The sequence below is a fragment of the Balearica regulorum genome, chromosome 26 (assembly GCF_011004875.1).
Source record: "Balearica regulorum gibbericeps isolate bBalReg1 chromosome 26, bBalReg1.pri, whole genome shotgun sequence".
NCBI lineage: Eukaryota > Metazoa > Chordata > Aves > Gruiformes > Gruidae > Balearica > Balearica regulorum.
In genome coordinates, this window is record NC_046209.1 from 2,278,172 (window position 1) to 2,298,129 (window position 19,958).

At 67.9% G+C, this 19,958-nt stretch overlaps 3 protein-coding genes across 12 annotated transcripts; 1 reads left to right on the forward strand and 2 right to left on the reverse strand.

Annotated features, from left to right (window-relative positions):
- The first annotated feature begins 52 nt into the window (after positions 1-52).
- NR2F6 (nuclear receptor subfamily 2 group F member 6) lies at positions 53-7,816 on the forward strand. The gene is made up of 4 exons (XM_075776504.1): positions 53-443; positions 3,683-3,777; positions 5,166-5,690; positions 6,212-7,816. Exons 1-4 carry the CDS (start codon positions 190-192, stop codon positions 6,484-6,486), a joined length of 1,149 nt encoding a protein of 382 aa, XP_075632619.1. The 5' UTR covers positions 53-189; the 3' UTR covers positions 6,487-7,816.
- Positions 7,817-8,502: 686 nt separating this feature from the next.
- OCLN (occludin) lies at positions 8,503-16,718 on the reverse strand. 9 transcript variants are annotated; one of them, XM_075776496.1, is made up of 10 exons: positions 16,405-16,717; positions 15,288-15,396; positions 14,934-15,048; positions 14,287-14,897; positions 12,946-13,104; positions 10,400-10,563; positions 10,121-10,309; positions 9,863-10,034; positions 9,306-9,347; positions 8,503-9,149 (listed from the first exon to the last, which is right to left on the reverse strand). In XM_075776496.1, the coding sequence occupies exons 3-10, from the start codon at positions 15,004-15,006 to the stop codon at positions 9,048-9,050; spliced, it is 1,512 nt and encodes a 503-aa protein (XP_075632611.1). In that variant the 5' UTR covers positions 15,007-15,048; positions 15,288-15,396; positions 16,405-16,717; the 3' UTR covers positions 8,503-9,047. The 9 variants fall into 9 exon arrangements, with proteins under 9 accessions (XP_075632611.1, XP_075632608.1, XP_075632609.1 ...); XM_075776493.1 differs by lacking the exon at positions 15,288-15,396 and adding an exon at positions 15,447-15,492; XM_075776494.1 differs by lacking the exon at positions 15,288-15,396 and adding an exon at positions 15,447-15,492 and having other exon boundaries at positions 14,934-15,159.
- A 119-nt stretch (positions 16,719-16,837) lies between these two features.
- OCEL1 (occludin/ELL domain containing 1) lies at positions 16,838-19,653 on the reverse strand. Of its 2 annotated transcripts, none has more exons than XM_075776502.1 (5): positions 19,583-19,653; positions 18,899-19,026; positions 18,315-18,478; positions 17,965-18,136; positions 16,838-17,380 (listed from the first exon to the last, which is right to left on the reverse strand). In XM_075776502.1, exons 1-5 carry the CDS (start codon positions 19,593-19,595, stop codon positions 17,261-17,263), a joined length of 597 nt encoding a protein of 198 aa, XP_075632617.1. In that variant the 5' UTR covers positions 19,596-19,653; the 3' UTR covers positions 16,838-17,260. The 2 variants fall into 2 exon arrangements, with proteins under 2 accessions (XP_075632617.1, XP_075632616.1); XM_075776501.1 differs by having other exon boundaries at positions 17,965-18,193.
- Between the last annotated feature and the right edge of the window lie 305 nt (positions 19,654-19,958).

A 19,958-nucleotide genomic window follows, 5' to 3' on the forward strand; every position in this document is an offset into this window, starting at 1 on the left:
GGAGGGAGGGAACAAAAAAAAAAAAAAAAAATCCCAACCAAAAAAAAAAAACCCAACATAAAAATCCCAAAGCGGCTGCCACCCCCCAAAAAACTTGCTTAACTCGTTCCGGGAGGCGCCGGGCGCCGCGTACCGGGCGCCGCTCCATGCCGCGGCGGGGCCGGTGCTGAGCCCCGGGGCCGCGGAGCCATGGCCATGGTGGCCGGCGGCTGGGGCGAGCCCAACGGCGGCGGCGGCGGCGGTGGCGGGGAGGAGGCGGCGGAGTCCCCGGCGGGCGGTGGCAGCGACGCGGAGCACGGCGAGGAGGAGCGGGCCGGGGCGCCGGTGGACTGCGTGGTGTGCGGGGACAAGTCCAGCGGGAAGCACTACGGGGTCTTCACCTGCGAGGGCTGCAAGAGCTTCTTCAAGCGCAGCATCCGCAGGAACCTCTGCTACACCTGCAGGTAGGGGCTGGGGGACCGGCGGGGGGGGGGGGGGGGGGCTCGGCGGGGGCCCCCGGGGGTGGCAGAGCCCTGGCACGCTTGCGGCTCCCCGGCGGCGCCCGGTGCAGGGTCCCCAGCGTGGCTTCGCGCCGGCCCCGCCGCAGCGCTAACGGGGGGCCCCTCGTGCAGCCGCACGGGATCCCCCCATCCCCCCCCTTTGCTCTGTACCCCACATAAGCAGCCCCTCCGCCCGGGGCGTCCCGAGCTCCCGGAGGGATGGATGCCCCGGCTGCCTCGTCCCCTGGGCCATGGGGCACAGCCGGTGTCCGGGTCCTCGTCATCGCCCGGCTCCGCTCCGGCATTAATTGCCGTTCCAGGCTGATGCCTGCAAACGCACCGTGGCCGTGAGTCACTTCGGTCACGGCCGCTCTACCCAGAGAACGCACCAGTGCGGCAGCGAGTATAATTTTAACCGGAGGTGTCAACGGCCCGGCGTGCTGCGGGCGCCGATCCGGTGAGATGCCGGGGAGAGGGGCCACAGCCCCTGCTGACCCCCGCGCTCGGGCCGGCGCTGCCGCGGATCTGGGCCCGGCGGTGGGACCGGGATACGACCCCTGCGAAGTTTGGAGCTGCAAATAACTCTGGAGTTTCTGTTGGGCTCGAAAGGAGCGTCGGGCGGGCTGGCTCGTATGGGGAACCCCTGGGCCCGGGCTGTTCCCGGGGGGGGTAAATCCGTGTGTAGGGGCTCGCTCGCAGGTCTGGATCCACGTGCAAGTGCTTCCGGCGGCGTTTGCTAAACCAGAGAGGGTGCTGCGAGGATGGCACCCACATCCCAGCCATGGGCACCGCGCAGCCGGGCTGGGAGCGGGGCACCCCACCTCTGCACCCCGCTTTCTCCCTGCCCGAGGGGGGCCGGCTGCTTCGAGCTTCATCTTGTGGTGCTGAGACACCGCGGGAAGGGAAGGGAAGGGAAGGGGCAGCGCTGCTCCTGCGGCGGGAGCTGTCTCCAAGCCGCCTTGCTCTCGTTTGGGCGGCCTAGATTCGTCCTCCCCCGTGCACAGCATCTCCTCTCCCGGCAGCTCCCGGCACCGGCGCTGCCGGGTCCCGGCTGACGTCAGCTGAGCCGCTCGTGGCCGCGGAGCTGCGGGCGCGGGGCAGGGTTCGGTTCCCGTTACCCCGGTCCTGCAGCATCCTCCCCGTTGCCTGCCGGGGGATGCAGCGTGTGCGGATGCAGCGTGCGCATCGCCCCCCGGCCCTGCCTCAGTTTCCCCATCTGATCAGCAGACTCAGCCGAGCGGCTGCTCAGGATTAATGATTTGAAGATGGGGAGTAAATATGGCTTGTGAGAAATTCCGGTTTCCTGGAACAAAGGAAAGGCCAAATCAGGGCTCCCCGGGAGAGGGACGGACTCTGCGTCCCAGATGCCGCTTAGGTGCGGGAGTGATGGAGGGGCCGCTCCTGGCCTACGAGCATCCGAGCTTTTATCCTGCGCTTGTCACTGGTATCTGGGCACCTACTTCAGGTGTTTTGGGGAGGTTTTCCCCCCTCCTTGCCCTGGGAAGCGATTCGGTGCAATAGGAAAATGTTGGTTTTCCAAGTAGGGAGTAAGTGTTGGAGGGGCCGGGAACAATGCTCCCCCGGCAGCCCTGGCATCTGCTTTGTTCAAGGAGTCAAAAGCAGCATCAAGCCAGGATTGCTCTAATTTGAATATTAAAAGTGAGTTGGATTCAGTTTAGTTCTTGCACTAAATAATTACATGTTCTAATTACATAATTAGCACAGTATACGCCTTTTGTATTCTCACGGTTTCCCAGGTCGCTGCAGCCTATCAGTTGGGAAACTCGCTCTGAGCCGCTGGCGGGAGCCGAGATGATTTTTGGGTTTTCCTGGTGCTGGGGACGGTGCCCCGAGGCCGCGGTGAGGGTCAGCCGGGCCCTCGCCGGGAGGTTCGGCCGCGGGGCTGGGAGCTTTGCCCCCGCCGTGGCGCAGGCAGCTGATGAAGATGTAATCTGACATTTTGATTAGCTATCACTTCTCCGCTGGAATAACTTTTTATCAGCAACACGTTTTAAAATGTGCTAAGCGCAGTGGTGATGTTCGGGGTGAATTAATTCCGGTTTGAGCGCGGCGGGAATCCCTGCCTGTCTCGCCTCTGGAGTCGTGTAGGGATGAGGAGATTCATGTCAGGATTCCCAGGCAGAGCCGAGCTGCTGCCGGACGCCGCCGTGCCCCGGCCCTGCCTGTACTTTCCTGGCTGCTGCTTTATATACCTTCATTTATCGCCGTTTTGCTGATAACCCCCTTTCCTCCCCGTTTGCCGCGACAGCCTTTGGGTGGGACGCCAGCGCCCGCGTCGCTCGGCCGCGCGGGGACCCGAGAGCAGGAGCGCCCCACGGGAATCGGGGCTGGGGGGGGGAGTTTGGACGCTAACGATGCCGTTCGGGAACGTCTTCCCCCAGTCTGTCCAGTGTGTCGCTCCCCGCAGAGAGCGGAGGTCGGCGGCTGGCTTTGGCGATGGCCGGTGCCCGGCCGCGGGATGCGGGACCCATGTGCCGGGGCAGGGTGGGGGGGGTACGACCCCCTTGCAGGCTCCGAGGTTGCTCGGGATGGAAGTGGGGTGGGGCGGGGGGAGCATCCCTGCGGCCGGGGCTGGGGGCACGCGCGTCGCATCGGGGTTTTGCTTTGCCGCGCTCGCAGGGTCCGGTCGAGGCCAGAGCGGAGCACGGAGGATGCGGGGCCGTGCCACCGCCATGGGGGACGCCTGCAAGCGCTCGATGCCCGAGGGGCCGCGGGGGCAGCCCCGGCCTGGTAGGAAATAGTTGAAATTCCACGCGCGTCTCGGAGGGGGGGAGGCCGGGGGCTGCTTCGCCGCTTCCCTCCCCGCGTGCCGCGCCACGGGGTATCGCTCCCCGGCACCCATCCTTACGTGTCCCCGAGGACGGGAGCCCTGGGGGTCTCTCCAGGTTTCCTACAGCCCCGGGCATGGCTGGCAAGACGAACTGGCAGCCCCTGCCGTAGGAAATCGCGGTTTCCATAGCATCTCAGTGCCGCCTGGGAGCGCCTGTGTCTGCACGCCGGGGGCCGGCGTGGCATGGCCGCGGCCGGCGCGGTGAGGGCCGCGCTCGGAGGCGAAGGGCTTTGCCTGGGGGCGGCGGGGAGGTGGGTGACGGAGCAGCTCGACAGGGCGTGGGGACCCCCCGGTGCCCGGCGGCGTTACGACGTTCCTCCCCAGCACCTCATCTGCCCGGTCCTGCCCGCAGGTCCAACCGCGACTGCCAGATCGACCAGCACCACCGCAACCAATGCCAGTACTGCCGCCTGAAGAAGTGCTTCCGCGTGGGGATGAGGAAGGAAGGTAACGCCAACGCCGCGGGGACGGGGATGGTTCCCGAGGGGTCCCGACGAATCCCACCGCTGCAACGTGCGGCTGCTGCAGCGCCGGCCGAGGGCTCCTGGTGCTGCCGGGTGCTCTCCCACCTCTCCGGGAACCCTGTTTGCATCAAAACCCCCCAGTTTCCCCCTCCCCCCCCCCTTTTTTTTTTTCTTCCCCACCTTGAATTGCCCTCGGTGCGGCAGCGCAGGTGGTGTTTGTTTGGAAAAGCTGGAGCCTTGGGCTGATAAGGTGACACACCTGGAGCCGGGACAGCCCCGGTGCCCCAGGCACGGTGGAGGTCAGCTGGGACGTGTTCCCGGTGCAGCCAGAGCCGTGCAAATCCCCGGGCTGCTTTCCGCTTGCTCCCCATCGCCGCGGGGCTGCGAACCCCAAATGCTTCCCAGGCTGCTGCACACGGGACGAGGGGTTCAGCCCAAAGGAAGAGCCGGGATCTCGAATCTCCGCGGCAGGATGGGGTCGCGTCAAGGCGCGTGCGGGGACGGAGACGCCGGGGCTCGGCACGGGCTCTGCCGTGGTGCCGGGGCTGCTCAGCGGCAGGTGGCATTAATGCGAGGAGCAAGGGGGAAGGATACTGGAAGCAGGACAGTAATTCCCTCCTTTCCAGAGGAGTCGAGATGGCATTATTGCCACTTAGCATGATTTAGAGCGCTCATTTAAGTGGCTCATGAACAGCCCATAAATTAATTACTAGGGACTGAGCAAATAGTGGGCGCTAATGGGAGAGGGGGGGAGCTGAAAAATGGCTTTCCCTGAATGCAATTAGGAGGGGGAGTGCCCCAGGGTTAACGACGCTTCCAAGATGGACGTTTTATTTGCAAATAAATGATTGCTGCCATGCGATGACCTTGGGTAGCAATCGCCCTGCTCCGCTGCAGCCAGCGCAGGGGGGCCGCGGTGCCGGCGGGGCACCCAGTCTGCCACGGCACGGCCGGAGCCGCAGCCGCTCCTGCGCCGGGTCCTTGCAGAGGAGGAGGTGGCACGGACGTTGTCCCAGCCCGGCTGCTGGTCGGAGGCCGTGGCGAGCTGCGGCGCCGGTAGCCTGGGAGCTGCTGGTGAATCACTGGGATGCTAAATAGATTAGTGTAGCTCTCGCAGGCGGCTCGCCGGCGGGCGCAGCGGGTGGCACGCACCACCTCCCTCTCCCCGAGCGCCTGAAAGCCGCCCATTGTTCCTTGGGGTGGCAGGATCCGTCCCTGCCGGGGATGCCGGGCGGGGAGGGGGACCATCCCCATCTTTCCTCACCCTGCACGGGGCAGAGGGAACCCCGCGTACCCCCCGGGAGCGGGATGGGGGATGCAGCAGGGTGCAGAAGCAAGCAGACACCTCCTCTCCTTCCCCCCCCCCCGCAGCCGTGCAGCGGGGCCGGATCCCCCCCACCCACTCCAGCACCAGCCCCAACACCATGCCCAGCGGGGAATACTTCAACGGGCAGCCGGTGTCGGAGCTCATCTCGCAGCTGCTGCGGGCTGAGCCCTACCCCGCCGCCCGCTACGGCTCGCAGTACGCGCAGCAGGGCAGCATCATGGGCATCGACAACATCTGCGAGCTGGCCGCCCGCCTCCTCTTCAGCACGGTGGAATGGGCCCGGAACATCCCCTTCTTCCCCGAGCTGCCCGTCTCTGACCAAGTAGCCCTGCTACGGCTCAGCTGGAGCGAGCTCTTCGTCCTCAACGCGGCGCAGTCGGCGTTGCCGCTGCACATGGCCCCGCTGCTGGCCGCTGCCGGCTTCCACGCCTCCCCCATGTCGGCCGACCGTGTCGTCTCCTTCATGGACCAGATCCGCATCTTCCAGGATCAGGTGGAGAAGCTCAACCGGCTCCAGGTGGACTCAGCTGAGTACAGCTGCCTCAAAGCCATCGCGCTCTTCACGCCGGGTAGGTCGGTGCTGCGACCGGGCTCTGTCCCCATCCCTGCCCCGTGGAGCTGCGAGCCCCTGGGGAGTATCTGCGCCCCCCGTTTCCTTTGGGGTTTGGGGTGCAGAGAGCATCCTGTGGCTCTCGGGGGGGTGGCAGAGGGTCCTCGTGATCCTTGCAGCATCCCAGCTCGTCCATCTGGGCGCAGGGCTGAGCTTCCCCGGGGTGACAGCAATGACACCTGCAGTGACACAGCTACCCCCCGTGCACGGGAGGGGTTTGGGGAGCCCTTTCCCTCGGTCCATCCGTGCTCCTCTCGTGCTGCAGAGGCGCCTGCTCCTTGCAGGCAGGGACGAGCCCGCAGCAGCGCTTTGCAGCCGGAGCGATCCACGCCGGGGTCTGGCACTGCTGCGGCCGGCTGCATCCCTGATCCGGGCGGGAGCGTGGCCACAGCAGCTGGTGGGGGAGAGGGGCTGGGGGGCTCGCTGGGGTTATCGGGGGGCTCCAACCGCTGACCCTTCTCCATCCCATCCCTCTGGCAGATGCCTGCGGGCTCTCGGACCCGGCGCACGTGGAGAGCTTGCAGGAGAAGGCGCAGGTGGCCCTGACCGAGTACGTGCGCTCGCAGTACCCCTCGCAGCCCCAGCGCTTTGGCCGGCTCCTGCTACGGCTGCCGGCTCTCCGGGCCGTGCCGGCCGCCCTCATCTCCCAGCTCTTCTTCATGAGGCTGGTGGGGAAGACGCCCATCGAAACACTAATCAGGGACATGCTGCTGTCCGGGAGCACCTTCAACTGGCCCTACGGGACGGGGCAGTAGGGGACGGAGCCTCTCCCCCCCACCCCGCTGCCGGGGATGCCCCGGGGAACCCCAGCAGCCGGACCCAGATTCCCTCCAGCGCCCTGAGTCGGTGCCGTCCCTGGGGGGCCCCCGAACTGCGCCGGCCCCCAGCCCCGCAGCTGTCTCGTAGCTCCTCCGTCTGCCGCAGCTCCCCCCGAAAGCAGCGGGGTCACGGCGTTGTCCTCCTAAACCCAAAGGTACTGGCTGTGCCGCCGCTGTCGGACACCGAACTCTTCTGTACCCCTGTGAAACGGAGCTCCCTGGGCCCCCCCCGGAGCGTCCCCGGGGCTGGTCCCTCGCTCTGCCCGTGTCGCAGCCAGGCCGGAGCCCGGGGAGGGGGACGTCGTCCTCTGGCTGCCCCTCCGAATCTGAATTTCAGATGACAGGAGGCGATGGGAGGTGGGACTGGCCGGGCTGGGGTGCAAGGGGGCTGCTGGGTGTGCAGAGCCATCGTCTGGGGGGGGTCGTGCTGCAGGGGTCCCCTGCCTCTGCCCCCCCCCCCCCCCACTCCTGGCAATCCTGGAAAAAGGGTCCGTCTAAAGCCCCTCTGTGCCCTGCCCGGGGGCTGCCCCTGCCCGGCTGGGCCGTATCCAGCCTCGAGGACTGGTGTGCTGAGCTTGGAGCAGCCCCTTTTTTTGGGGACCGGGCTTGTCCGTGCCCCATCCCAGCCCCCTCCCTGCACTTTCCACTGAAGCATCTCCACTATTGGGGCACGGGGGGGGGGGTACAGGGGAGGGGATGGGGGGGTACCCATGCACCATGCAGGGTGCAAACCAAACAGTCCTTTTTGGGTGCTGCACAGCACCCAGCCCTTCTCCCCTGGGTTCATTCCCTGCTGCCTTGCTCGGTGCTTTGCCCCCCCTGCCCCGGGCCGGATCCAGCACCCACCCCATCCCCACACTGCGGGGGAGATGGGTGCCAGCACCCCCCTCCCCACGCTCGCTATGTTCCTGTGCCTCATTAATTTTTTTTTTTTTTTAAGCCAGGTTTGGGGAAGAAAAATCTGGCTGGAAAGGGGTGATGCTGCTGGGGGGGGGGGGGGTGGTAGTGTGGGGGGGGTGTTTGTCCTTGTCCCCAGGGCTGACGCGTGCTGGAGGAAGGGACATGTGGCGGGGCAGAGCCACTTTGGAGGGATGGGGGATCCCCCCCCCCGCCCCCAGGCTCTGCTTCTCAGGGGTATCCACCGTGCAAACAGACGGAGGCAGGATTAGCCGGGGATTTGTCATTTAGATTGATTCACTGAAAATATAATCCTTGTTCAATGATACTAAACAAATTAACTGAAGTCAATAAAAGATGTTTCTTACAACGCCGGGGATCTACTGTGAGAGGGAGAAAGGGACTTATCCTGCAGCAAAGCCGAACCCCCCCCCAGGGTGAGGGGGAGATGTAGCAGAGTGGGGGAACAGCATCCCAAAAATTAAGCCCCCCCCCCCCAAGACACCTAAAATTGGCTGGGTTTTGGGGATCGGGGGGCGGGGGGGGCTCTGTGTGATGTTCTTCCATGCCGGAGGCCCTCGGGAATCACTCCTGCTGCCCGCGCTGCTGGGGAGGAACTGGCTCAGCGGCACGGAGGGGAGCGGGAGCCAGCACAGAGGTTTGTATCTGCTCTTTGGGGAGAAAAGGGGGGGCTTCAGGGTTCCCCCCCCGGGGTGGGGGGTGTTGGGGGGGGGGGTGTCCTCCCATCATGAAGGGGCTGGGAGTGGGGTGCTGTGTTTGCCCTGTATGGCTGGGATGCTGGTGTGGCTGGGCAGCACCAGTGGCTGGACCAGTCTTGGGGGGCAGGGGGGGTGTCCGGGCAGTGTGGGGGCTGCTGCAGCCTGGGGGGGGCTGCCCGGGGGCCACAGCTGCTCCCTACGCAGGGGTGGGGGTGCAGGATCCATGCAGCACCCATCGCACTCAGGCAATGCTGGGGCCGTGCCGGGACAGCCCCGTGTCCAGCCTGGGCCCCCCCCCCCAAGGTACCGCTCCCGCGCACGGCCCCGCTGCAGCCCCTTCGCTGATTTAAAATCAATAGATACAGTTTATTTAAAAAAAAAAAAAAAATATACACAGTTTCAGCCAGTTCCTTAGAAATATCACACCTGCCCAGGGCTGCTCACCCAGGGGCTCGGGGGGGGGGGGTGCAGGGCTCTGCCCCCCCACATGCCCGGCCGAGGGGTGCTGTGTCCCATCCAGCCCGGGCAGCGCATCCCTGCTGGCAAAGGGCTGCGGGCACGCTTTGGTACCCCGACGCTGGCAGAGGAAGCGGGGGGCTGCAGCCCCTCCCCAAACACATTTACAGCAGCGGGAGGGGACGCGCAGCCCCCGCTGTGCAGGACAGGAAGGCACGGGGGGGCATGGGGGGGGGCCTCGCTCCAGCAGCCCCCTCCAGCCCCACGCCCTTGGCACCAACAGCGCAGGGTGGTTTTGAATCTTGGGGTTGGGGTTTTTATACAACCAAAGGTACAAAATGCACCAAAGTCTCTGAGGGGATGGGTGGGGAGCAGGGACCCCCCCCCCAGTGCCCAATCCTGGGCGGGGGGGGGGAATGGGACAGGCTACCCCCGCACCTTGTCGTAGTCGCTCACCATCCTCTTGATGTGGAAGAGTTTGTTGCGCAGGGTTTTGGTTTCCAGCTTCTTCGTCTGGTAGTCGGGGCTCTGAAAGGCAGCGCAGGACCGGCCTCAGCTGCGCCGGCTGTGCGGAGGGGCTGCAGCCGGGGGCGGGGGGGCACGGCTTCCACCTCCCCCCTCAGCTGCACCGCACCAGCCCTGCTTCAGCTGGAAACCGAGACCGGCCGCGCTCCGCACACTCACCCGCTTTAGGTCCTTCAGCCTGTTGTACTCCTCTGCGACATCCTGCAGAGGGAACGGGCGGGGGGGGGAGTGTCACAACCAGCGGGCACCACGGCTGGGGGCCACGAGGGTGGGGGCCACATGGGGACGCGCAGTGACCTGCACCCCACGGCATCCCTGCTGTCCTATAGCATCCCTGACACCCCACAGCATCCTGAGGCCCCGCAGCCTCCATCCCTGACACCCCACAGCATCCTGATGCCCCGCAGCCTCCATCCCCGACACCCCACAGCATCCTGATGCCCCGCAGCCTCCATCCCTGACACCCCACAGCATCCTGAGGCCCCGCAGCCTCCATCCCTGACACCCCACAGCATCCTGAGGCCCCGCAGCCTCCATCCCTGACACCCGACAGCATCCTGAGGCCCCGCAGCCTCCATCCCTGACACCCCACAGCATCCTGAGGCCCCGCAGCCTCCATCCCTGACACCCCACAGCATCCTGAGGCCCCGCAGCCTCCATCCCCGAGGCCCCACCACGTCCCAGTGGCATCCCTGCGGACCCCGGAGAGCCCTGACCTGGTACTGCGGACTGTCCTCAGAGATGCTGTCGAGCTGTTTATTGAGCTGGTTGAGGCGATCGTTGACGCCGTCCATCTCGGCGCAGAGCTGCTTGTAGCGCTTCAGGTCCGTGTCGAACTCCTGCTTGTACTTCTGGCGGGTGCTGTCGGAGGTGATGGGGGGGTACAGGCTGCGGGAGAGGGGCAGGGTCAGGCTCTGCGGGGGCAGCTCTGGGTGCGGGAGGGGGGGTCCCGGGATCCCCCCCCCGCCCCTCACCTGGCCCACTGGTCCTGGTCCCGCTCGTCGCCGGACTCCACGGCCGTGGTGTAGTCGGTCTCGTACTGCGACTCGTCCAGCTCTGGGTTGCGCCGGCGCCGGCGTCCACGGCGGGTGGGGGGCTTGGTGGGCTGCTCCCGCACCTTCTCCTCCGCAGGGCTGGGGCTGACCACCCGGTCCGGCTGGTCACTACGAGGGATGTGGGGACATCAGCCAGCTCGGGATGGGTGTCCCAGTCCCCCCCCCCCGAGCCCTTCCGTCCCCTGCCCAGCCACTCACCCCCGGCTGCTGTAGGTCCCGGAGGGGTAGTACCCGTTCTGGGGGGTGTAGCTGTAGGAGGGTGGGCTGTAGGGTGGCGCGGCGATGGGGCTCGTCGGCTTCTCCGAGTAGGCGAGCGTGGCCGTCTCGTCCTGCACGCTGGCCCCGTCCGCCACGTTCTTCACCTGGAGCGGGGAGAGGCGCTCAGCCGTGTGCCGGGACGGCGCGGGTGCGTGCCACGGGATGGTGGGGACACTCGGCTGCCCTCGAGTGGGTCCCCGGGCACACGGGGACACACTGGTCTGCGTCCCCCGGGGCTGGAGAAACCCTGGAGCAGCCGCGGCAATCCTGCCTGGGGTGCCGGCAGGGGACAGGCAGGGGGACGAGCCCTGGCAGAGCTGCCCTGGGGCGTCCCGCACGGCTATGGACAGCGGGGGTGGGGGGCAAGGGATGGGGGAGCCCCCGCAGAGCAGCGTTTGGGGAGGGGGGAAGGCTGCAGGACGTGCCCCCGAGAACGGCCCGCGGACCCCAGCGCCGCAGCCGGTGATGTCACCCTGCGCGGAGCCACCATTGGCGGGGGGGTCCCATCGGGAGACTGGCACAGAGGGACGTACAGCTGGGGGGGGGGCGGTCCTGGCACCCCGCTCTGCACCCCCAGGGTGATACCCCCAGGCTTTGCAGGGGCTGCACGCTCGCCCCCCCCAGACCCTCACTGCTCAGCAGGGCCAGGGCTCCTCGAGGAGGACGTGGGGCGTCCGTCTGTCCCTCCCCCCCTTCCTTCCTGGCCTTTGTGGGTTGTTTGTGCCGGAAGCCGGTCCCTGCCGGGATGGCGGCCCTGGGGACGTCAGCTGCGAGCTCCGGCCCGGTGAAGCCGCTTCCTCCAGCGTTTCCCCCCCCCCCGCTAATGAAGACGCCGTTAATTGGGGGTCGCTCCCGGCCCTGCTCTGCCTGACCAGGGCCACCATGTGAGACAGCCACCGGTGGCCACCAGCGCGGGGACAGCCACGTCGCCGTGCCACGCCAGGACGGAGGCAGCGGCACCCGGTGTCTCACGCCCACTCGAAGGTCACCCGTTTATCTCGATCACAACCATAAACAGGGAACGAGACGTCCTGGGAGGGTTTCACACTCCAGTACCTCCCCACCGAGCGGGGACATGTCACCAGTGGGGACGGTGGCACCCGGCAGAGCGGGGATCCCCCCCAAGGGGCAGGCGAGGGGCAGCCTGGGTGCACGGGGTTCTGCCCCCCAGGCGGCCCGACACCCAGCGAGCCAGGAAATGCTTTGCAAGGGAGGGACGTTGAACAAAAATAAATAAACCAGAACAAAGGTATTTCTGCAAAATGCAAATAAATATGAGACCCAGGCACAGAGCAAGGCGTGGGGACACAGGCACAGAGCGGAGCCGAGCCTTCCGGGGCTTGGGAGCAACTGTTGTGCTCCACTCTGGGTTTGCATCGAAGGTTTGGGCTAAACGTGATAAACGTCCCCGCTCCGGGTGCTGGGGGGGGAGCCCAGCGCCTGAGACCCCCTGGGCTGCCCTGCTCTCACAGGGATGGGGATAAGGACGGGATGGGGACGGTGACAGGGGTGCAGCCCCTGCCCACACAGCCCCTCCTTGGCTGGGGCACGGCAGCACCCCAAGAGCCGGGCGGATTTCAAAGGCTCCTGCAGACTTCCCGCACCCTCCCCAGACACCGGCTCCCACGGAGACACCGGCTCCGAGAGCTGCAGAGCGAGGACAGGACGGGGCACGTCCCGGCACGCAGCGGGGCCAGGCTGGGACCGGCATCTCCCCGGGGCCACAGCGGGGGGCTCGCCAGCATCCCCCACCCAAGGGACACAGGCTCATTCGAAGCCCAAACGGTGACGGTTTGGTTGCTGCAAAGCCCCCGGCTCCCTTTGCGGCAGCGCCGTGGGGTGGCACGGCCCCACGGAGCCGAGTTAATCATTGCCGAGACCGAAACCAAATGGCGTTGACGAGCAGCGTCCCATGGCCGGCGTGCCGGAGCGCAGGGCAAGCAAAGGGGAGAGGACCCGGAGCCTCGGCGCTCCTGGCGCCCGGCCCATCTGATCCCACCCTGTTTGTCTTTCAGGGAGTTTAAGCCCAGCTCACCCAGCCCAGCACCCTGTGCAAAGCCGCACGGTGCCAGGGAACGGTACCGGCTGGGAAAAAACACAGCACCCAAACGGGGTGACAGGGAGGGACCCGGCAAGCACCGGGCACAGCGTCGCACCGGTGGCGATAACACCGCGCCCCGGGAGCTGCCTGCTGCGGTGTACAAACACCCCGGGACCGGGCACCACAAGCTGCAGAGAAAGAGGGGTCTGGCACAAAGCCCTGGCTGGATTTGGCCCAGCCCCAGCGCCGGGAGCAGCGCCGGGGTCCCCACGCAGCCCCCCTGCTCGCCCCGGCACATCCGGACCCAGCGCTGCCTCGGGCACGTTCAGCCCCTCTGATAAAGGACAGGCAGGGAGGATGCTCGGGGGTGGGGGGGAGGCGGGGAAGACACCCCCCCCCCCAGCCCAGGTACCCACCAGCACCCCCAGCCCACCCTCAGACTCACCCACTCCTCCACGTTGGGACCCTCCTGGACCACCGGCACCTTGTCCCAGTAGATGTTCGGTTTCCCGTACTTCCAGATCTTGCTCCGCGTCTTGTGAGCGAAGAAGCAGATGAGGCAGAGCAGAATGACGATGAGGAACCCGCAGACGATCGCCACGGCCTGGAGGGGCAGAGGGAGGGGGGGGGTGTCTCAGGGTGGGGGTCCCACAGGGCTACAAGGACCTCATCCCGGGGGCCCTGCACCTCCCTGGGGCTGCGCAGCAATTGCTCCCCTCACCCCAAAGGCTCCTGATGTTGGACCCCCCACCACGGCGGGAGCAGCGGGGCAGGGCCCCCCCCCCGTGCCCGGGCAGCCGGGATGGAGCCCGTCAGGGGTTCGAGAGCTTTTGGGGCCAGCTCGAGCAATGGGGGGGGACGGATTTTCCCATGGGGACAGCACAAATTTGAGACTCGGGGAGCAGCAGGGAGCTGGCACCCTCCAGCATCTCCATGCAGCACCCCGACCCCGCTGCCGGCTCTGCCACGGGCCAGCTCCCGCACCGCGACGCTGGGTCCCTGCAGCTGCACTGAAATCGGGGCCGGGCGAGGACGGATTAGGCCACGCTCGGCCTTTGCATGGAGCAAGAGCAGCACGGGCGCCGCGGCTCCCCCCCGCCCCGCTCAGGGCGCAGGAATGCGGCACGGCCAGCCTGGCCGGATGGGAACCGGCAGCGCCAGTCCCAGCCCATGTGCCACGCAGGATCCCCGCCGGCCCCAGCCGAAACCGGGGCTGATGGACTTTGTTTTGAAGGTTCTCGCTGCTCCACTGACCCGCCGGGTTCCCGAGCTGGGCCAGCAGCATCGTGGGTGCTTGGGGAGAGCTGGCACCCAGCTGGCACCCTGGCCCTGCACCCATCCTGGCACGTGCAGCCGGCCCCCGCCCCAACCTTCTTCATATACTTTTACGACCAGGGAGACCAAAGTACCAGATACTGGGGCTGTGCCGGGACGACAGCCCGTCCCCTCCCCGAAACTCCTCGGCGCAGGCAGCCGGCTCGTCCCGGTTCCTCCCGCAGCCCCGGCTCACCCCGGCAAACAGCCAGGCTGGGATCCGGCACCCAGAGCCACCCCCTGCCCTCCGCGGCCCCAAAACGGTGACCGATACCACCAGAAACATTAAAGACGAAGGGGAAAACCCCGGCTGGCCGGGGACCCATCCCAAGGGCAGGGACGCGCGGTCACTGATGCTGTCCCTCCCGCGCTGCCCTTGCTCAGCACCACGCTTGCAGCGGAGCCAGGGGCGTGCGTTGCCGGTTTGGCTCAAAGGGGGGGGGGTCTGGCCAGAGCTGGGGTGCACCCTCACCTCCTGGGGGTCCACGGTGCAGTAGTGGTAGAGGTACTGGTTCAGGTAGGTGTTGCTGCACATGGTCAGCAAGGGGTTGTAGTAGTAGCTGCCGGTCATCTGCGCCTGGGGGTTGACCCCCATGATGTAGACGATGGAGGCGATGAGCATGACGAAGGCCAGCACGGCGCAGACCACGATGACCACCAGGTAGAAGCGACGGGAGCGGGAGCCGCTCGATTTGCTGACGCTGGCGACGAAGAACCCCAGCTGGGCCAGGAAGCAGAGCACGGCCATGGCGATCATGAAGCCGTTGGCCGCCCGCGGGTTGGTGACCCCGCCATAGTAGCCCCCGTAACCGTAACCGTAGTTCAACCCACTGCCGTAGTAGCCGGAGCCGTAGAAGCTCCCCAGCCCGTTGCCGTACATCCCCCCGAAGCCGTAGGTGTACTCCCAGGCCAGGGTGGAGGCCACGCAGGCGAAGATGGCGATGCAGAGCAGGATGATCACGGCCTCCAGGATCCGCACCACGCCGGGTGGCGAGGTCCACTTGTAGAAGTGCTGCGGCACGTCCTCGATGTAGTAGGAGCCCGGCGGGGGCGAGCGGGCGCCGTAGTTGTAGCCGTAATCGCCTGTTGGTGGGCCGTAACCAGTGGGGGGGCCGTAACCAGTGGGGGGGCCGTAGCCCGTGGGGGGGCCGTAGCCCGTGGGGGGGCCGTCGTAGGACTTCTTGCTGAACATGGTGGCGGTGGGGTCCGGCACGGGCGGGCGGCAATGGGGAGCCTGGCAGGGAGATGGACGGAGCCGTCGGAGCTGGTCCCGCACCGGGAGGTGCCGGCACCGGTGCTGCGGCTGTGCGAGGCGGCACTGCCGGGTTCCTACGTCTCCGCATGCCTGGCGAGGACTTTGGTCACCAGCTCGATGGAACCACCAACAGCCGCCCACCCGTGCCCAACACCGCGCCAAGCAGAGTCACCGCCACTCATGGGGAAACTGAGGCACGGGGAAGAGAAGTGACTCACCGAGCATCTCCCAGCAAAAGCTGCCAGGTCACACCACAGCCCTGCCCCACGCACGAGCCCCCGCCACGCCGGCCCCGGCCCCCCCCCGACCGCGGCCGCCAGACACCACCTGAATGAATTGGATTGTTTAAATTCTAATTAAACCAGAAAACCTCTTACCCAAGGCTAGCGCTAACCCCGAGGGTTCCTCCGTAAGCAGATCTGGCTGGATTAAAAAAAAAAAAAATAATAATAGAGGGCACATTAGGAACCCCAGTGAAAAGTGGCAAATGGGTTTTCAAGAGTTTGGGTTTTTTTCAAACTCGATGCAGAGACCCCCCAGGCCCAGAGATCCCCCCCAGTGTGAAGACCCCCCCCCCCCCCCCCGGCCGCAGCGGGGAGCGACACGGGGGAAACCTGAACCCTGGTGGGAAACCCAACGCGGCCGCCTGCTCCCGGGGTGCTGGGGCTCAGCGGGCAGGATCAGGCCCCTTGGGTGTGTTGGGGGGGGGCTGGCACCCCTCGACCCGCAGCAGCGGTGGGCACGGGGGTGCTGGGGTGCAGCCGCCATCCAGGAGGTGCCCCCGGGGGTCAGGGCCAGCACTTCCCCGGGGTGTCCCGACGCCCCCGCAAACCCCCAAACCCCCCGATCCCAACCGGATTAACCCCCGGGGCCGCGGTCTGACACCCCCCCCCCCCCCCACCGGGGACCCCCCGTCGGGGCACGGCAGCGGCGGGGACCCCTCTCGGGGGGAGGTCCGGAGCCGTAACCGGGGCGCGGAGATCCGGAGCAGCCCGGGGCCGGCGGGAACGACGCGGGACCGGGGGGCTCCGGGGGTCCCTTCCCCGCCGGGGGTGGGCACCGGGCGGGCAGAGCGGCCCCCGGCCCCGCTCCCCCGGGAGAAGCCACCGCCTCTCGCCTTCCACCTGCCGGGGCTGCGGCCCCGGGAACCCCGCGGCCGGGGGGGACCCCGGTACCGGTGGGGACCCCGGTGCGCGCAGGGGCGGCGGGGAAGGACGGACCCCCCCCCCGTGCGCGACGGGGACCCCGGTGCACCCTCCCGTACCGGGAGCTCCCTCGCCCCCCGGTGCCGGTGCCGGTGCCGGGGGGGTCCGGTCCGGCCGCGGAGCCACTCACCTGCCCGCGCCTCCGCCTCTTTGTTCACCTTAAAATGGCAGCCGGGATCGGCGGCACGGCGGCGGCCGGGCGCTGCTGGAGACCGGCCCCGGCCCGGCCCCGGTTTCCGCCTCCGGGGAGGGGTGGGATGGCCGGGAGGGGCGGGGGGGAAGCCCCGGGAGCCGCCCCCGCTCCCGCCGCCGGGTCTCAGCGCCGCAGCCCGGGCGGCTCCGTCCCGGCGGTTCCGGGGGGAGTTGGTTACATTGGCCGGGGTGACAGAAGGGGGAGCCCGGAGCGGGGGGAGCACCCCCGGCTGGGGCCGCGCAGCCCCCGGGGTCCCTCAGGGCTTTGGGGTCCCTCAGGGCCTTGTCCTGAGCACGGGAGGGTCCCACGGGCGCTGGGGACACACACACGCGTTGGCCAGCTGCCCCCAGCCCCTCTGGGTGCCCCAGGATGCGCTTTGAGACCCCCCAAACATCACCGTGTTTTATTAAAACCAGTTCTGGCCGCTCCTGCAGCTGCACCCGCTGTCTGGGGGGGGTGGGGTGGGGGGGGGTGCTCTCCCCAACTGACACGGGGTGAGGTGGGGGCACAGCCAGGACCCGGCTCCCACGCAGGGACAGGCAGCACCCACCCGGGGCAGCTCCGGGGGGAGCCGGGGGCCACGAGGCTCCCTGGGGTACGGAGCACCCAGAGGACCCCAAAACCAGCAGCACGAGGAGCCTGTGGGTTTGCCCACCGTACCCGCGTGGGTGCAATGGCTGGGTGGGCACCGGGTGCCTCCCTGCAGCATCAGCACCCCCTCCCCAGCACCCAGCCCCCGGGGTCCCCCCTGGGGTCATCATCCCACGGCATCGGTGCCGGCCGGTGCGCGGGCTCAGAAGTAGACGGCGCTGTCGTGGGCGTCGCGGTCGTACTCCTGGATCCGCGCCTTGATGTGCGTCAGCTTCTTCTTCAGGTATTCGCAGCGCTGCTGCTTCTCCACGAGAGCCAAATCCTGCCGGCCGGACCGTGCTCAGCTGGGAGGAACCCGGCACCGGGGTCCTGTGGTGCCCTGGGGACCCCCCCAAGCATTGGGGAAGGGGGAGAGGCACCACGCGGAGGCCGTGGGCCAGCAGCCCCCCAGCTCGGGGAGCAGATCCTGACCCCTTCCCTTTCTCACCCTCTTCTTCCTCACGTACTTGTGCCAGACATGGGCCACCCTGCTCCCACCCTGTGGGGCTGAAAGACACATCCCGGAGCCCCCGGGGGCTCAGCCTGGCCCTGACGAGGCAGCGGGAGCTAACGAGCCTGGGGGGCTCGAGGGCAGCCAGCCTTCCTCCAGCGCTGCACGGCGAAAACCTCGCCCAGGGCGTAGCCGAGAAATGCTGCTGCTCATTAATTTCCCAGCCGCTGGCGGGTGCCTTTGAGTACGACTCGCACCTCTCAGCTGCAGGAACGCGGGTGTCCGCACGTCCCCTCCAGTCCCCCCCCTCCGCCTGCTGCAGCCCCCCAGGCTCATCCCGAGTCCCCGCAGAGACCAGCCAACTCATCACACCCAACACCGCTCGCAAGCCGTACGGCATCTGCCGAGGGACCCACCGTCCTGCTCCCGGCGTGCCGGGGCAGCCGGCCCATCGCTGCCTCCAGCTCCCCGAGCCTCCGCCGCGCGCCGCGGACCTCCCCGAGCAGCTCCGTGTATTCCGCCAGCTGGTCCTGGAAGACGCCCTTGTAGCCCTCCCGCTGCCGGGGACTCCGGATCGCCGGGAACTTTCTGCACCGCCACGAGGCCACGAGGCTCAGGGTGCGGGAGACAGAGCCCGGGCGCTGCCTGCGGTGCTGCCCGCACATCCCAGGCAGGCAGGACCCTCTCGGTTTGGGTGTTGTGGGTCCCCAGGGCTCCGTGACACCCCATCCCGTGGCCGTCCCCCATCCCCGCGGGAGTCACTTACACCACGTAGTCCGGGACAGCGCGTGGCCGGGGTGCCAGCCCGGGGGGGACGGACCTGGCCCCCACCTTCTCCCCATCTGCGGCAGGGGGGACCCTCCCCGGGGGTCTCCCCCGTGACATCACCTCATCCTCGAAGACGACGTGTCTGGCTCGGGCTGGTGAAGCCTTCAGGACACAAGGGAGGGGCATGATGCTGCACGGCCAGCGTACCGGGGGGCACGGGGGGGGACCACCCGGGGATGTCCCTGCTCCCGGTGCTGGTGGAACTCCCGGGGACCTCCCGGTGCTTCTGGGCCACCTCGTGCCTCCACGTCTGGAGGGGCAGGAGGCTGCCAGCCAGGCAGAGCAGCGCCGTGAGGAAGAGGAAGATGAGAGCAGGCTGCCTGCCCCGCGGCCAGGCGGCAGATGCCGGCGAGGAGGGGGCCATGGCACAGCCCCAGGAGGATGGTGGTGAGCTGCCAGGCCAGGCCGGCCACCCCCGGCCCCCCCCCAGCAGCCCCCGGCCAGGACTTCATGGAGGCGAAGTGGGGCCGAACACCTCCAGCCCAGCCTGGGGGCTCAGCACCCCTGCACCCAGCTCCGTACCCGGCAGCCCTGGCTCGCTGGTGGGGCGGGTGGGCTCGGCCATCGGCTCCCTCCGGCTTGGGGGTGATGGGGGTCCCTTGGGCGCATCCGGCAGCTGCTCCGCTTCTCCGCCTCCGGGCTGAGCCCCGCTGGAGGAGAAGCCCCGAGATGCGTGGGAACAGGAGCAAACCCCACGGCATGACGACACGGATCGCAGTGCGACCAGCCCTCCTCGCGTGCCTCAGTTTCCCCCGTGGGGCACGCTCGCAGCCCGGCCCCGAGCCGCCCTCCCTCCCCATCGCTCGCCGGGGATTTACGAGTGGCCACTGACACGGGGACCCACCAGCGAGCTCCCACCGTGCCCCGGGGATGTCACCTCCCCTGCTGCGAGCTCCTCTGGTGCGGGTCCCAGGGCTGCCGCCCCGGCCCGGCCCGTGGGCGAGTGGCGAAGCACCCACTGGTGCTCCCAGCACCCTGGCTGGGCAGGAGCAGGGAACCGCCGCAGCCCCTCCAGGCAGGAGGAGGGGAAGGGTCCCCGCCACATCGCTGCCAGCCGTCCCCACCGCTGCCACGGACCCACGGATGCTGCCGGACGCGTGTCAAGCAGACCAGCCCCGCCGTGTCACCCCCGGGCTCTGCGTCCCCCCCTGCTCCCCACGCCAGCCCCGGCAGGACAGCACCCAGGCGCCGAGCCCCCGTCGTTACCTGCCCGTCTCATGGCGGGACGCGGTCCTGGGGCTCACCGCGATGTCCCCCGGCCTCTGCCCGCCGCCGCCGCTGCTGCCCGCAACAGGCACCAGCAGTTAAACATTAACCGCACCGCGCCACCCCGAAGCACGACACAGGGCCCTGCGTGGGCAGGATCCGGCCCCTGCCCACTCCAGCCTCCCCTGGGCCCCCCCCCAGCCTTCGCCCCACGCAAACAGCCCCCACCCGCTGCTACGAGCCGCCCCCCCCCCCAAACCTGCCCCAGAGCCAGCAAGTGGGGGGCTGCAAGCTCCCAGCCCTCTCGGTGCACCCCCCGGGGGGTTCGGGGCCCCCACGTCAGGCCCATCCACCCCCTGCAAGGTTCCCAGGATGG